General features: G+C 40.6%; 1 protein-coding gene across 2 annotated transcripts; it reads right to left on the reverse strand.

Moving 5' to 3' along the window:
• Nucleotides 1-224: 224 nt before the first annotated feature.
• RNF125 (ring finger protein 125) lies at nt 225-14,434 on the reverse strand. 2 transcript variants are annotated; one of them, XM_081918573.1, is made up of 6 exons: nt 13,625-14,434; nt 6,302-6,455; nt 5,750-5,844; nt 4,445-4,535; nt 3,176-3,283; nt 225-1,985 (listed from the first exon to the last, which is right to left on the reverse strand). In XM_081918573.1, the coding sequence occupies exons 1-6, from the start codon at nt 13,771-13,773 to the stop codon at nt 1,893-1,895; spliced, it is 690 nt and encodes a 229-aa protein (XP_081774699.1). In that variant the 5' UTR covers nt 13,774-14,434; the 3' UTR covers nt 225-1,892. The 2 variants fall into 2 exon arrangements, with proteins under 2 accessions (XP_081774699.1, XP_081774700.1); XM_081918574.1 differs by lacking the exon at nt 13,625-14,434 and adding an exon at nt 6,554-7,361.
• Between the last annotated feature and the right edge of the window lie 1,313 nt (nt 14,435-15,747).

Here is a 15,747-nt window from a genome sequence, read left to right on the forward strand (position 1 = left end):
ATTCCAAGGAATCCAAACCCTGGGAAACTACCTGCCACCCCTGGAATCTTGCAGTGCTTGAAGATTAGGGTGGTGTGCAACATTATATACCAAACGTCCAGTCTTCCTAGTTCTGTGCAAGATCCTAACCATTTTGATGCCTTCATGAGTGAGTGAATCCATCAGAGCATTTAATATATCTATAAGAACAGATTTCTCATAAAGTATTTACACCATTTCAGGTATTTATGTACAAATGTGCACTTTAATTCTTACAAAATATATTTACAGTTAACTGCATCAATGAAAAACACTTAGGCATTATTTAACCAATATATATGTATGTCATATTAGTCTGCTACAACAATTGATTACAGCATGGAACAAAACAGGAAGGCACAACCAATCTCTTATTAGGAGCTGCTGGTTTTGGCTTTACTACTTTCCCTCACTAAAAATTTGCACCTTATCTTCAAGCTGCTCTATCAGTGTAAAATATGCTGTTATTAATAATTCTCCTGAAGTCCTCAGAACTGTAAAATGATATAGTACTATTTGTCAAACATTAACTGTAGCTTCTCTTTTTGAACTCTGATCTGTATTATGACACTTCAGAAAGTAAACAGTTGTTTGCTCTCCCTCATTGACATTGCAACATCTAAATGATCATGAAAACTCTGGCCTGCCCTTTGAAAGCATAGTCACAAGATGCTCTGAGCTTTGGTCATATATATTTTTTTACAAAAAAAAAAACTTCAGACAAGAGGCTTCTTAGTAAGCTTTGCTGCAAAAGAAACAGAGAGTAAAAAATAATTTTTAATATTCAAAAGAGTGACAGTGTTATTTTTCTCAATGTAATCTAGCTCTTTAAACAATATAATTAGGCAAGGCAAAATCCATTTCTAATTTTGATGACAAATTTGAAGGTACATTGAAAATAAATCTTTTTGATGGCTAATTTGGAAGATAAATTTTCTCAGCCTTTAATGTTTTGAAAATTTGGTAGTGGATTAGGTTATATAAATCAAGTGGAGGTTATCTGTAAAATGCTACTTTGTATCATAACTCACTAATAGCAAAAAATTACGTTTGACTACTCAAACAAGTCCTGCTGAGTCCAATGGGACTTACTCCCAGGTAAGTATTGTTACATTGCAGCCTAAAACACCAGTGGATGTTGTAGAAACAGACCTTGAGGTGTGTTTTATGCTGCATTAATTATTTTGCTCATCTTTATATTGCATTGAGACCACACCAAATTCATGTGCTTAATTGATCCTCATTTAGGCCCTATTCACTTTTCAGCCTTTATTAGATGCCACCTAAGACAAGTGTAGGAACCATTGGCCCTCCAGATATTGCCGAACTACAACTCCTATCAGTCCCAGCAAACATGGCCAATGGCTATGAATGATGGGAGTATTCAACAACATCTGGAGGATCAAAGGTTTCCTACCCCTGCTCAAGTTTTTAGCATAAATGTTTCCCAGAAACTAAATAAGTGAATGCAGGTAGAAATCAGGTGCAGCTCTCACATGGCTGTGCACTCCTGAGAATCCTTGATGTAGTGACATCCCGAGAAGAGGAAAAATACTCAAAAGCAGTAGCAGCCCATCCAGAAAGATGGCCCTAACTGCTTCTAATCAGTGCACATTGCAGGAAGAATCCTTGTGTGTGCTCAGCTCAGTAGGTCACAACTCAACAAGATTACCTTCTCAGAAGGTCATAACCATTCAAGATTGTCATGCCTATACAATATAACAAAATAATGAATTTTGACAATGCTAAAAATAATTTGTTATTAGGGAGGCTGAACTATCATCCTAAAGAAGTTGACAACAATACTTTACAAGCAACATTTTAATTCACAGTATAGCGAATCCACTTGGTATGTCTTCCAAACTTTGATAGGATTATGCCGTATTTGGATTGGGCACATGCATATACTCTATTAATGACCGATCTAGAACTCTTTCAACGAGAGCTTCTTCCACTATGCTTATATCCTGAAATAAGAAGGGAAGATAGTCAGACATGCAAGTAAAGCAAAAACAAAACAAAATCCTGCTTAGCAATAAAAGTAGTCCTATTAGGCTGCAACCGTAGTTGAACCGTTATTTAGACCAACACCAATGAGACCATAAGCACCAATCTTATCGATATCTAGCAACACTAGATATCCTGCACTAACATTTCCAAGGAAAGCAAAACCATATTTGGATACAATTTCTGATTACCAATAAATATTTGCAAAGAGCTGCAGAATGTCAGTGAGATGTTTACTTCTACTGCCCTTAAGTGCTAGTTTTTCAAGAGTGACTAGACATCAGGCATAAGGGTGACTGTATCAGCCCAATTCCAGCTTTCTACCTTTTGAGAAATTTGCACCATCAGGACAAATTTTGCTAACATAACAGCAAGACAGTCTGAGATGTTTGTTTCTACTGTTTATGTGATACCACCAGTGATCTGAGACAAGAGGTTCTCTAGTGAATTACAGTACAAGAAAATCAGGGTTGGGCTAAGTGAATTATTATCCCATGCAATTATACCCTATGAATACAACTATAATACTCTTATTACACAAGGTGATTTCCTTTCTTGCAGAAATAGGCAAACAAGAAAAACAGAATGATTTGTCTAAGTTAGCATGGTTGCTTAATTTTTGTACTATGCTCCATTTTATGTTTCATTGTATTTAATGTCATTTATTTCTATATTGGATTCCCCCTATCATATACTACTTACTGGAGCTTATCTGGAAGTGAGAGACTACAGCTCTAGACCTCTGGCTCTAATGTTTGCCCTAAACTATTAAGAACCATGCCTCTCACTTGCTCCCCCACACCCAAACTTGGTCCCCTAATTTTCTGGGAAACCTGTTGCAGTTATTTCAAAAGCATACTCAAACTGGGGTGGGTAAGGATTAGATCAGAAAGAGAGATTGGAACAACTCCTTCACTAATTCTTGGACTGGTATTCAGGAGGTTAGGCTTCTCTGCATGAGTGTAGCACCTTTGAGCTATTTGATTATTTCTCCACTGAAGTTTCTTAAGGCTTTGTAACCTTTCTAATTCCCCAACCATGACATTCTTGCAATCTACATATGTCCTCATATGACTTATCAAGGAGATATGGGGGAGTGGAAGTTGTAAATAAATGACTGTTAGGAAAAACAACCAGGCAATTTACTCACTATATAGTCTTCATAATAGAACGTATGTCTGAGCTGAAGGTGCCTTAAGAAATTCCTGCTGCAATAACTTGAACCACCACCAGGTGATAAGCGACAAATCGGACAGTACTGTAAATAGTTCAAGGGGGAAAAATAAATGCACTAAAAAAGAAAGTGTTTTCACAGTAGCAAAAGAAATGATTATATTGCTAAAGAAAGCAAAATCTCCATGTCCTGAGTGACTAAAAATATATTAACTGATGTTTGTTACTAGTAAATTCAGATAATTCCTTGTTCTGTTTTGTATACAACTAATAAAATGCCTTGTAAACCAGTCTCTCATGCTTAGATGTTGTTGGTTTGCTTTTTGGGGGGGGGTTGCATAAATGAGGTACACGTTCCTAGCTATGGAGTGCTTTTTTTCCCTCTTGTGTGCTCTTTTTATGCTATCTGACAGAGCTGGCCCAGGAGGAGATCATGGAACTGAGTCTGACAGATGCTAAAAGGTTGAGTAACAGCAGCAGGGTCACAATCTCCCTTTCCCTCTCCCAGTTAATCCATCAGGGCAACTAAGGCTGATTTATTCTTGAAACCAATCCTGAGGCCAGACTGAAATGGGTCAAGAAAACTGCTATCTTCCAATAATGCCTATAGTTGCACTGACACTACTCTCTTGATCACCTTACCCAAGAGAGTATTAGCAACTGGTCAATAATTATCCAAAGTTGTCTTCTTTAGGAGAGATTGTATCAGAGCTTCTTTTAAAGCCAGAGGCACCACTCCTCCTTGTAATGAGACATTCACTACTGTCTGAACCAACATAGCCACGTAGTCAACCTCTCTGGCTAGCTTTAATCAATGAAGATGGCGTCAACTGAAACTGATCCCATAAAACTTGGTGACATGGAATACTGGAAACATCATCTGGATGTAATAGCAGCAAAGTCATATATTTTCATTTATCATATTTATTTGTCACTTACTACATAGAATGCCTTGAAGCAACTATCTATATCATCTATATCTATCTATCATCTATCTATCTATCTATCTATCTATCTATCTATCTATCTATCTATCATCTATCTATCTATCTATCTATATCTATCTATCATCCATCTATCTATCTATCTATCTATCTATCTATCTATCTATCTATCTATCTATCTATCATCTATCATCACCTATTAGTTGACCATAAATATGCATATTCTAGTTTATGCTGCTACCTAATATTTCAAACAGTCAGTCAATTGATTTGGTTTGAACCTAAAAAAATAAGGTGTTTACCACGGCTCTCCTGTCAGATCTGTGGAAAGTGAGAAAATGATCCAGAAAATCTTCTTCATCCAATGAATACTGGCAGAAAGGGCACGGATATCTGAAATCACATAAGGTACAATTTATATATTAGCTGCATTTTTACATTTTACAGATGGTGTAGTAGTTGCATATTAAAAGCCAATATATTCTAGAGCTGGCAACTGAACTGGATAGTGAGCCACTTTGCTCCTGCTAAATAGGATTCTGCATCAAGTCTCTCTCTACTGGAGATGGGATGGGGACATGATGCGAGTAAAGACTGTAGGCATAAAGATATGGTTAAATATTGTGAACAGAGAACACTATGCTTTGCACAGTACCTTCCTGTCTAACACATACAACAGAAATGGTTTAATTGTTTCTCCAAAATTAACCGCCACACACCCACACAGCACAATCAAGGATGCCAACAGTTTCTTCAAAGGTTGCTGAACATTGGAATTGGTCACCAGAATTACATTACAATAGTAGTCCTACCCATGCACTGAATCAATATAAGTATTTGAAGCAGAATTCAAGGTACCGTATTTTTCGCCCTATAGGACGCACCGTCCCATAAGGCGCACCTAGTTATTTGGGGGGGGAAATAAAGGGGGAAAATTATTTTTCCCCCAGGTGCGGGGCTGGGGCGGGGGAGGCCCGAGCTTCCCCCGACCCCAGTCCCCAAAGAAGCAGCTCTCTGCAAGCCGAGGAAGCCCAGCGCTGGCTCCCGCTGCTTGTGGAGAGGTCCGCGAAGCCTAGATGCGCTGATCTCAGCGCGCGCAGGCTTCGGCATGCAGGAAACTCTCCGCAAGCAGTGGGAGCGCTCCCACCCCTCTCGTTCTCCAGGCTTCAGCGAAAGCCTGCATTCGCCCCATAGGACGCACACACATTTCTCCTTCATTTTTGGAGGGGAAAAGGTGCGTCCTACAGGGCGAAAAATACGGTACTTGTTTGACCTTAAAAGTGTGAATACATGTATAGCATTACCTATTTTTTACAGCTGCAGAATTCCCTTGCCTTTGCCTAAGTTCAAAGTATGAGAATCTTACAGAAGTTTTCCACAAAGCCTTTTTGTTGACCTGGCATCAGTAGTTAAGATTTAGATTAGTATCTGCTAAATGATCTATGTTTGGTTTATTTAAAATGGTGAGTTATAATTTGATTTTAAACTGTATCATCATTCACCCTAAGTCACTTGGGTAAGGGAAGGCTAAGATTGTGAAAGAATAAATATATAAACCAAGCTGAGAGTAGATTCTCCCACCATTATTTTATTAAGATACACTTTACCTTGTGTCTGGGTATGCAACTTCCTGTAGGGGCCCATATTTCTCTATATATTGGTCACAAGTTCTCAGATGAGCTCGCATTTCACTGAGGAGCACCTAGATTCATTTTAAGAAACATTGTGTTAGTATTTTGCTGTACAGAATGCTATTCACTAGCAGACTAGCCCTAAAGCTTGTTTAGTAGACAGAAGTAGGTCACATTTAATTCCAACAAAATATGCTTAGGATTGTAGTTGGGTTGCCCAAACTCTCCAAGCAGAAGTGCCTTGTATTTCTTCATTCTAAACTACATAAAGTGATTCAATATGTTAAAATTCAACATTTACAGGTTAAATTGTTAAAAGGGAAAGTGATGGTTACCATAGTTTTCCTAAAGGTAAAGGATGCAAATGTAAGATCAGGATTTGTTAAATTGGGGATAATGTACATTGAGAATTCTATAGGCGTTGCTCCCAAGTAAATGTGCTTAGGGTTGCTAACTTCAAATCCCCATGCATTTCAGAATGCTTAAATCCATGAGGCAGAAAATTATGGGATGCCAATATTTATTTACCTGTGTTCCACATTCTGTACAATTTTGGTGTCTATTTTTCATCATCTTGGTAATATCAGTTGCTGGAATCCCTTCAGAAGGAAGAAACGCCCGGCAGTAGGGACATGTCCATGTGTTATTCCTTATACTTGCTGCAATACAGGAGTGGCAAAATCTAACGGAGAGATAAAAATAAATACTGTTTCCAAACAAACCACCACTTTAAAGAAAGCAATTTGAAAAGTCACAGTTATGATCACTAGTGAACATGACCTTATAGGAAGATTGGTTTCTACATCAGTTCTTGTGTTAATCATTTTGTTTACTTGAGAATCCCAATCTACAGGACCACTGATAAAGTGAGGCTACAGAAGATAGTGTGTTCTATTATGGGGATATCTGTGCATTAGCTAAAGTTACTCATTAACATGCAAGCGCCTGCAAACTCTCCCAAGTATTAGTAAAGCACTATGGGAGAGATCAAGCACTTCAAGCAAACAAACAAAAAAAGAGAGGTACCATCCAGCCAAAGGTTAAGCACTTTAATGTCCTGCTGAATTTAATGGAGAAGAGTAAATAAAAGGCATTTTTACTCATTTACTGAAATCAATGGAACTCACAAGTGCTTAACATCGGCTGAGCTGTGCCTGTAGCTGTTTCACTGCAAATATTTGTGCAAGATTCTGTTGTGCTAACCTGATTCACATATATACAAATAAAAAAGACACAGGAATAAATTGAGCATGTGCAGAGTGTCATTATCCTTGGTTTGAAAGAGTAGTCGTCAGATACATCTTCAGTGATTATTCCCAGCTTCAGTCAGACATAAAGAGTACATGAAAATAAAGGTAGAGGACAGAAAGTTGAAGCCAATTACTTATTCATGAAATTATTGCACAAATGACGGGATGAAATCCAGTCTTCTGGATATAATCACATTGCGATGGCTATAACACCATGCACACAAGAGCTGACAGGGATATGTTTGACCAGTGGCAGACTGCCAGGAGTGTCCACATGGCTCTGGCGATAATGCCGGGAAAATGACTAAAGCTTTTACTGATGTTGTGTCTAAGCCTACTGTAACAAGCCTGAGCCCTTAAAAAAAACCCAAAAAACCTTTGGGGCTTCCCTCACCCCCACAGCCTTTCCTACCTCTGCACAAGCTTAAAATGCAACAAAGTGTGTGGAAATACAGTGGAACCTCGGTTTGCGGCGTAATCCATGTGGGAGGCACATTCGCAACCTTGCGATTTGGCGCTTATGCGCATAGCGTGATTTAGCACTTCTGTGTGTGCACCGTAACCCATTCCAGTACTTCCAGGTTCAGTGTGGTGCGCAACCCGAAAACGCATAACCTGAAGCGTTTGTAACCCGAGGTACCACTGTAGCCTTGAATATTGAACAAAGTGTGTGACTAAGGAACTACACCAAATCTGTTAGGTTGATCTGGGAAGTGCTGACATCAATGAACTAAGGGGTTCTTAGCAGTGCTCAATCAATACATAGTTCTGGGAAATGCTCTTTTTCAAAGAAGTTGGTTGCGTTAGTACCACATAAGCTTCCCTGAAATACACCTAATAAATAAAATGTTCGTGCATATTTGGCAGGTGGAGAAGATAAAAGGTGGGATAGCTGTGGAGCAGCATTAGTTCCCTTATGCCCAGCAGCAATAGCAGCAAATGCTAATTAAACAGGAGCCTGAACAGTGCTTGGTGTGCCTTTTTTTTACTGAAAACTAATCCAGGCTGGTGGCATTGCCTGTCAGCTTCGTCCTCTGCCTCAGTGCTGTTCTTGTAGAATTCAGAAGGAGGATGGGGACAAAACTAGAAGTAGTTCTGCCCATTACAGTGGTACCTCGGGTTGCAAACACTTTGGGTTACAAACACTTCAAGTTACAGACTCCGCTAACCCAGAAGTAGTACCTTGGGTTAAGAACTTTACCTCAGGATGAGAACAGAAATCGTGTGCCGGTGGCATAGCGGCAGCGGCAGGCCCCATTAGCTAAAGTAGTACCTCAAGAACAGTTTCAGGTTAAGAACGTACCTCCGGAATGAATTAAGTTCTTAACCAGAGGTACCACTGCATTGGCTCTGGCTCCACCTGCTGTTGGCCTCCCTTGTCTTCCAAGCACTTTGGGCACCAGGGCATCACTGCTCTGACCCATCCATCTACCGTATTTTTTGCACCATAACACTCACTTTTTTCCTCTTAGAAAGTAAGGGGAAATGTCTGTGCGTGTTATGGAGGAAATGCCTATGGGTGGCATGCCTACGGATTTTCCTCCTCTAAAAACTACGTGCGTGTTATGGTCGGGTGCGTGTTATAGAGCGAAAAATACGGTATGTTGGCACATCACCTGTCCCTTTCTGTGCCCTATCTCTGTCTCTCTCTCCTGCCACTGTACCTTTTGCTCCTCCATGACATATGCCTTGTTTGTGGCAACCCAGTTTCATCAAAACGCAACACAATTATTACTGCAGCCAGCAAAACCAATATGTGCAAAACAGTTCTGCATTTTCGCCAATATGGACGCCAATGAGACCTATTCTTAACCAGTTGCCTTGAGGGGAAAGGCTGTTTCTCCTAGAAGACCACATGATATGCATGCCAGGTTCAATCTCTGGTGTCTTCAGGCAAGGTTGGGAAAGATTTCTGCCAGAAACTGAGAGCTGCTGCCACTCCGTATCAGCAATACAGGACTGGAAGGCCCAATAGTTTGACTCAGGGTAAGGCTGTTTTCCGATGATCAGAAGTTGGTTCAATTTACTTCCATAAAAAGTTTGCAACAATGTGACTTAATTCATCCTTCATGTACAACAAAGGTAGGAAGAACAGGTAAAAGGGCTGCATTATTTTAGCCATTTAGCCATGGGCACAGCCAGGAAAAGGCAGGGAGGGGCAGCTACCCCCCATCAAGCAAATCAATACAAAATACTTAACTAACTGAGGTTGCCCCGCCCCAGCATAAAGCCTGCCCCCCAACATAAATCCTGGCTACGCCCATGCTTTTAACTGAGTAACAGTCTTGTTTTTTCACCCTACTGTCTACATTATAGAAAAGTTGTGTTGTTAAGTTATACAGCAGAATAACATGTTGGATCTGTGATGAAAGTTTCAAAGGTTGGTTTCAGTGCAACCCTAACCAGGCCTATTCATAAGTAAGTCCTAATTATTCAGTGGAGTTACTCCCTGGTAAATGCAGTTGGACTGCAGCTTAAACTTTTTTGGGGGGGTATTTCTCTTGTCTTTAATCTGAATGTAAAACATGTATTTCATTTTAAAACAGCTTCATTCTGTTCCAACGAGTAATGTATTCCAAACTGAAAAGGTGTTTTTAGCATCACTCTTGAAAAACCTTAGAAACTGAATCCTATGTACAGTATTGGCCCAAATATAAGCCGCACCCGAATATAAAGCCACACCTTTAAAATTCATGGGGGGGAAAGACAATACCTGAATAAATACCTGAATAAATGTGTCCCTAAGTAGATCCTAGGAAATGTAGTTTCTCCCAAGGGGCGTTTCAGTAGTTTCCCTTGGGCTTCTTGGATGTGGCACCAGAGGGAGGTGCGAAGAGCCCTCTTTCTCTTCCCTGATCCTGTTTCCCCTCAAATTAAGAGTGTCAGCAGCAGCCAGGCATGTGGGGCAGGAAAAAGGGATTTGGAGGGTAGGTAGGTGGGTGTAAAGGAAGGGAGGGAGGGAGGGAGGGGGTATTTGGAGGAGCAGGGAACAGACAAGGAGGCTTATGGGGAGATAAGGGAGGGAGGCTTGGGGATTAGGGCTGCTGCTGGTGGCCTCCAGTCCAAATTCAGACTGGCTCAAATACAAGCCAAGTTATTTTTTCACTTTTGCAGACAGGATGAGGAATAGAATGGCTTATTTTTGATCCAACCCCGTTTGAGGAGATGGGGGTCACCCATCACTGCTTTGCAACCTATGGTCAGGCCATAACCTTAGGGCTACATTCACATTGAACACAGATATCTGTGCCTTCGAAACACGAAAAAATGTTGTGCTTAAAATACTTGTGTTGGCTTCAGGGCAAGTCCCATGGTCTGCAACTGACCTGTGCTTGGGGGAAGGCTTGGGAGCGGCGGGCGGGCTGCGTGCCGTTGCCCCGCATTCCCAGGCTGCTTCCTGGGAGGGAGCCTTGCTGCTTTGCTGGCGGCCTCCCCCCTTCCCGCCGACAGCTAGAGGGGTGCTGGGAGTGGCAGGAGGGCTGTGTGCCATGGCCCGCATTCCCAGGCTGCTTGGGGGGTGGGGAGCCATGCCGCTTTGCTGGTGGCGTAAGGTTGTGAATTTAAGCCGCACTTTAACTTTTCACTGTCAGAATTTGGACGGAAAGTGAGGTTTATATTCAGGCCAATACGGTATATTTATTTAGAAGTGGGTACTACAGAGTTCCATGGGGCTAACTCCTTAACTACCAACCATATTTGTGCATTTAAATACTAAGCTTTAGTATTCCACCATTCTTTGGCCTATAGGTAATGTTCTTCATTTCTACAAACATGGGCTTAAAATTGCTCATGTGAGACTTTAGACAGATAACAAGTTCCTGCTAATGTTTTGTTTTTACCTGCAACATTTCTACATGTACTGTAAAGGAAATGCTGCCATGGGCTTTTTGTTGTACTAAGTAAGGATTAGTCGAGCAAACTCAAATCCTTCTCCTCAGCCATAGCTGAAAAGAAGTTTTATCTTAGATTAATCCAAAAGGAAAGTTTCATTGTGGTTTCCAAACACGTGCAAGGTTTTAAACAATGAACCCTAGTTAATAAGTTAAGCAAAGTTAGAGAGAGTTATACAATTTTAAAAACCTACTTCTTGGGTTACATCCATCGTTCTGAACTTGCAAATTATATTTACAAAGATCTAGTGCAAGTGCCAGCTGTTTATATGTATCTGAATTTGCACATAACACAGAAGCGACACAGAGGCATACCATTCAACTGTAGCTGGTAGACTATCCACCTTCTTGGCTTAGGGTATCAGACCTTTCAACTTTTTTAGTATACAGGACCGACTCAAGATTTTTGCTGGTTTTAGCAGTATGAAATGAAATGTCCCTGTAGGAAGTAACAATGTACCGCAGAATTCCTTGTAGCATTGCATTGTGAAGTAGCGTTGTTGTTGTAAACTTTGCTGTCTGGTCTTTGACCTCAATAAAGATGGATTGATTGAATTAGCTGTTCCAGAAGAAACACAAAATCTCACATTTGTTCATTGTTTCTGGTATGGCAGCAATTCAGTCCCCTTGAATAATTCTGCTCCAAGCAGCTGCCTTGTTTTGCTATTTATTGGTGCCAGGATTGCTACCACATACATTGAAATATGCAGATTTATATATTTTAAACATGTATGTAGGTGGGTGCTACAAAAATGTGCAACAATACAGGTCTTAGTCAAGTTACAAGCTCACTTCTAAAAATGGCTTTGGAGTGAAGATTTCTAAAACTTTTTTATTGGGGGTCCGCCAGACACCAAATTCCATCACCCCATAGGTTGTTCATACTGTCACTCCATCCATTACTCCACCAGGGAAAATAGGCTCCAGAAGGAGAAATGGTGGCATGCAAGAACAGTAAATAAATGAATAAATAAATACAAGTGTGCCTAGTTTGTATGACTCATACCAGGCAGGTTGAGACAAGATGGCCTGAATAATTTGGCTGGCAAAGGATCTGTACTTCATTGAATCAATCTGTACTTGATTGAATCAATCTGTACTTGATTGAATCAATCTGTACTTGATTGAATCAGTGAGAGGGGGAGGAATTGTAGCTTGTGAGCATGAAAGGCATTCACAACAGTCAAACCATGGGATGGCTCTTACATCTGAACCAGGCCCCCAGATGGAATGTAAAGAAGACAAAAGCCAAGTGCTAACTTTTCCTTACAAATTTGTTCTTTTCGATATCCAGTCTTCACTAGGGAGTAAAAATGGTGGCTTTGGCATATAAAAAAGCTATTCTGAACATTTTTGTTTCTTGCCTGAATATCTCCCACTGAATGCTTAACAGCATGTGCGCGCTTCATACATTTTAGTACAGTTAAAAAAGTTAAACAATGCAATTGTGGCTGCTAATGATTCAACAGTTAGGCCTTTCCTTTAATATGGAAAGGGGCATCTATACATTAATAACAATGTCCCAACCTTGTATGTGCTTGACCTAAATTTGTTAAGGAGAATAAATTTTAGTCCATCCACAGGCAGGCATGGGGGGCAACTCTGATTTTTATTTTTATTTTCCTACGTTGGGAGAACTCCAATATTTTTGGAATATTGACAGTGAACAGATTTGCACCAATATTTGCACCATAGAATCATCACCATCACTGAATAAAAATATGGGGGAAGACTTTCCAAAACTGGGAGAGTTCCTCCCTTGTTTTAGAATATCATGTTTTTTTAAAGAATTCTTTTCAACCGAAGTTTCTCAGGGGAAATAGTGGTTGAATTTTGCCATGAAAAAATTACAAAAAGGATACTTCTAAGAACTCGGGATGCTTCCTTCTCAAAATATACAAATGAAAGAAACAAACATACTGGTATTTTATACCCACATGCATATTAATTTATATTTAAGACATATCAGCACACTGAGGACAATGCAATTAAATGGATCCTTTGTTCCTTGATAAAATAGAATGCAAGCAATTCCATTTGGGGAAAGTTAAAACAGGCCCAGAAACTCAAAGTGTTGAAGCACATCACATCTATTCTCTTGTAATTTTTTCAACAACTAAGGTATTCACATCTTTATAGAAGTGTAGTGTTGATCAGTGTAGTGTAGATCAGAAAATGTTTGTACTGGCTCAACCACTACACTACACCAATTCACAAATATAAATAAATTTGGATCACACATCCCTTCTTCCCCGACCCAAATATCTTACTTAAAGCTTGTTTTCCCCAAAATATTAAAGGGAATGAAGAGAAAGAACAACGCATCTTAACGAAGGTACAACTTTCAATGCCAATCGCCTAGATCTCGGATTCTGTTTCTGAACTGAATCCGCCGTATGCAAATGTCAAGTTAAATTACTTGTTCGTGCGCTAACTTGGATCAAAGCAAACATTCTTTCTGTGCTCGCATCTTTAGCATTACCACCAAAAAAATGTCCTTTTATGATCGCATCCCAAACGGAAGCCAAATACCCTTTCTTTAAAAAAAAGGGAGAATTAAACGGAAGTTGGTTGGTCCCAGCTTAAGTATGGAAAGAACTGCAGCTAACAAAGTCGCAGCATAATTTCACACTTCTCGCATTGCAAAGAATGGGGATTCACTCTCTCCCCACACCCGCCTGAGCCAATTCCGGGAGGGGAGTTTCACTTACACGTGGCCGCACTGCGTCCTTACGGGCTGGTGGAGCACCTCCAAGCAGATGGAGCAGTCAAAAGATGGGACTTGCGGCTGCTTCTCCTCTTCTGCTACCTGGAGAGGGTTGGCTACCTCCCGACTGTCGCTGCTTAACGCGGATCCCATTGCCCAAACTTTGGCACTCCTGGGAGATCGAGCCTCTTGGCGCCGGCTGCTCCTGCTGTGGCCGAGCGCGCAACGCGCTATGAAGCTTTGCAGCTGGAATTATTGTATTGTCTTATATTGCGATTGCAGGATTCCGTCTTGCAGCAAAAGGAAAGCCGAGCTGCAGATCTCCCGTTCCGTGCAACGAACTCTCCGAGACCACGTTGGGGGCCGCTTGTGGCGGTTACACTGGCGACACCCTGCAAAAGCATTATTGGCGGATGCAGGACCAGTCCAAGCCGGCGCGAGGAAACCTGACACCCTAAGCCGGACAAAGGGGACCAGCTAGCCAATCGGTGGCCTCGTTCGCTGGCTGATGCGCTGTTTTCTTTCTTTGACCCTGATCCACAGGGCAAGTCCCATGCATGTTTAGTCTGAAGTAATCCCCCACGGTGGCCCGCGGAACTTAACTCCTGTGTAGGATAGCACTTTGCAGTAGCCGTGCGTCACAGGTATCCCTAAAATAGCGATAGAAAACGAAATAGGCAGTTCACTGTGGAGCGCGTCTCTTAGGCATTCAGAAACACTCGGGCAAACTCATTGTAAGATACTAAAGCAAGAATACACATCTGTATCATTAATCTGTATTGCTACTACTACTACTACTACTACTACTACTACTACTACTACTTTGGTAAAATGGAAACACATTGCATCGGGATGCGTTCTTTGAAATTTTTCTTTTATAATTTTTACAATTAATTTTCAATATAACAAATGTCACATCAAATAAACATTTTAAAAATAACCTTACAATACTGTTTGCACTTTCAATAAAACATTCAAATGTGGGATTTCTCACATCCCTTGACTTCCCTCTGCCCCTTCTTGTGGTTCCATTGTTTCAACATTAATTCATGCATGTCTGTGTAATATCATTCATCTTATTGTATCCAATTCTATCTTTTATCATTGTATTGCAAATGTTTCTTAAAATCCTGCCAAGGTGTTAACTTGTATACATTGCTTTGATATATATATATATGCAATAAAAACTTCCCATTCATTTATAAATTTGTTATTGTCTTGATTTCAAAGTTTCTCTGTTAATTTAGCCATTTCCGCATACTGTATTCCATTAATTTGTTTTGCCAATCTTCTTTTGGCTTTCCATTGAAATCTAAGAGAGCAGATTCTAAAGGAGCACCTGCACATTTATTGAGATTTAGGGGGCAACCAAGGAGAATACAACAAAATTTAGAGTGCTCATGTCCAGGTTTTAGCTAGCCATGTCCTCTCCATAATACTCCATTCTATTTTCCTCCTCCCACACAGATGCTGGTCAGTCTGGCTTCTGAGCATCTGTGGCAGGGGTGCCTAAACTTTTTTCAAAGAGGGCAAGATTTGATGAAGTGAACATGTGCCGGCCAGAGTTGTTGAGCTTTTTTGGGATTTGACCCCAAGAAATAGACTGCCACAGGGGCCTGATTAAACCGGCCAAGAGGCCAGATTAGGCCCCCAAAATGGACTTTGGACATGCCTGATTTGTTGCACCTTCATTGGATAGTTTCAGGGTACCTTGTCCATATGCTCAGTTCACACTGGACTGTTATGGACTGTATGCCCCCATACCTGCTTAATGATTGTTTCTACTTCTGCTAGCTTTGGGGTTCCCTCTAGCATGCTGATACTGTACTTCCCTCTTGTTTTTCAGTAGCCTCTTATTGCCATCATCTTACAGCCATCACAAGCCACCATTTGAGTTCGCTATTAGTATATACCTGTGGGACTTACAACAAAGTGTTGAGGTCAGGAGTACTTCTGTTTGGGATTTGTTACAACCAACCATGCCATTGCCAGGATATTCCATTCTATTTTACCGCTCTCTCTTCAATGGTCCGTGACCATTGAACAGTACTCATTCAGCTGTTTTCGGAGTTCCTTCTCATTAATATTCTTTTTCTAAAGATTTTTTGTAGTTCTGGAAACCTTGGC

This window comes from Podarcis melisellensis (assembly GCF_964234715.1).
Source record: "Podarcis melisellensis genome assembly, chromosome: 7".
Taxonomy (NCBI): domain Eukaryota; kingdom Metazoa; phylum Chordata; class Lepidosauria; order Squamata; family Lacertidae; genus Podarcis; species Podarcis melisellensis.

What these genes read in the sequence shown, in the direction of transcription:
- RNF125 (XM_081918573.1), bottom strand. Translation starts at nt 13,773, where the DNA reads ATGGGATCCGCGTTAAGCAGCGACAGTCGGGAGGTAGCCAACCCTCTC. An exon ending in GTTGCATACCCAGACACAAG is followed by an intron (nt 4,536 to 5,749) that starts GTAAAGTGTATC and finishes ATGTGATTTCAG; the next exon opens with ATATCCGTGCCCTTTCTGCC. An exon ending in TCTATTATGAAGACTATATA is followed by an intron (nt 1,986 to 3,175) that starts GTGAGTAAATTG and finishes TTCTTATTTCAG; the next exon opens with GATATAAGCATAGTGGAAGA.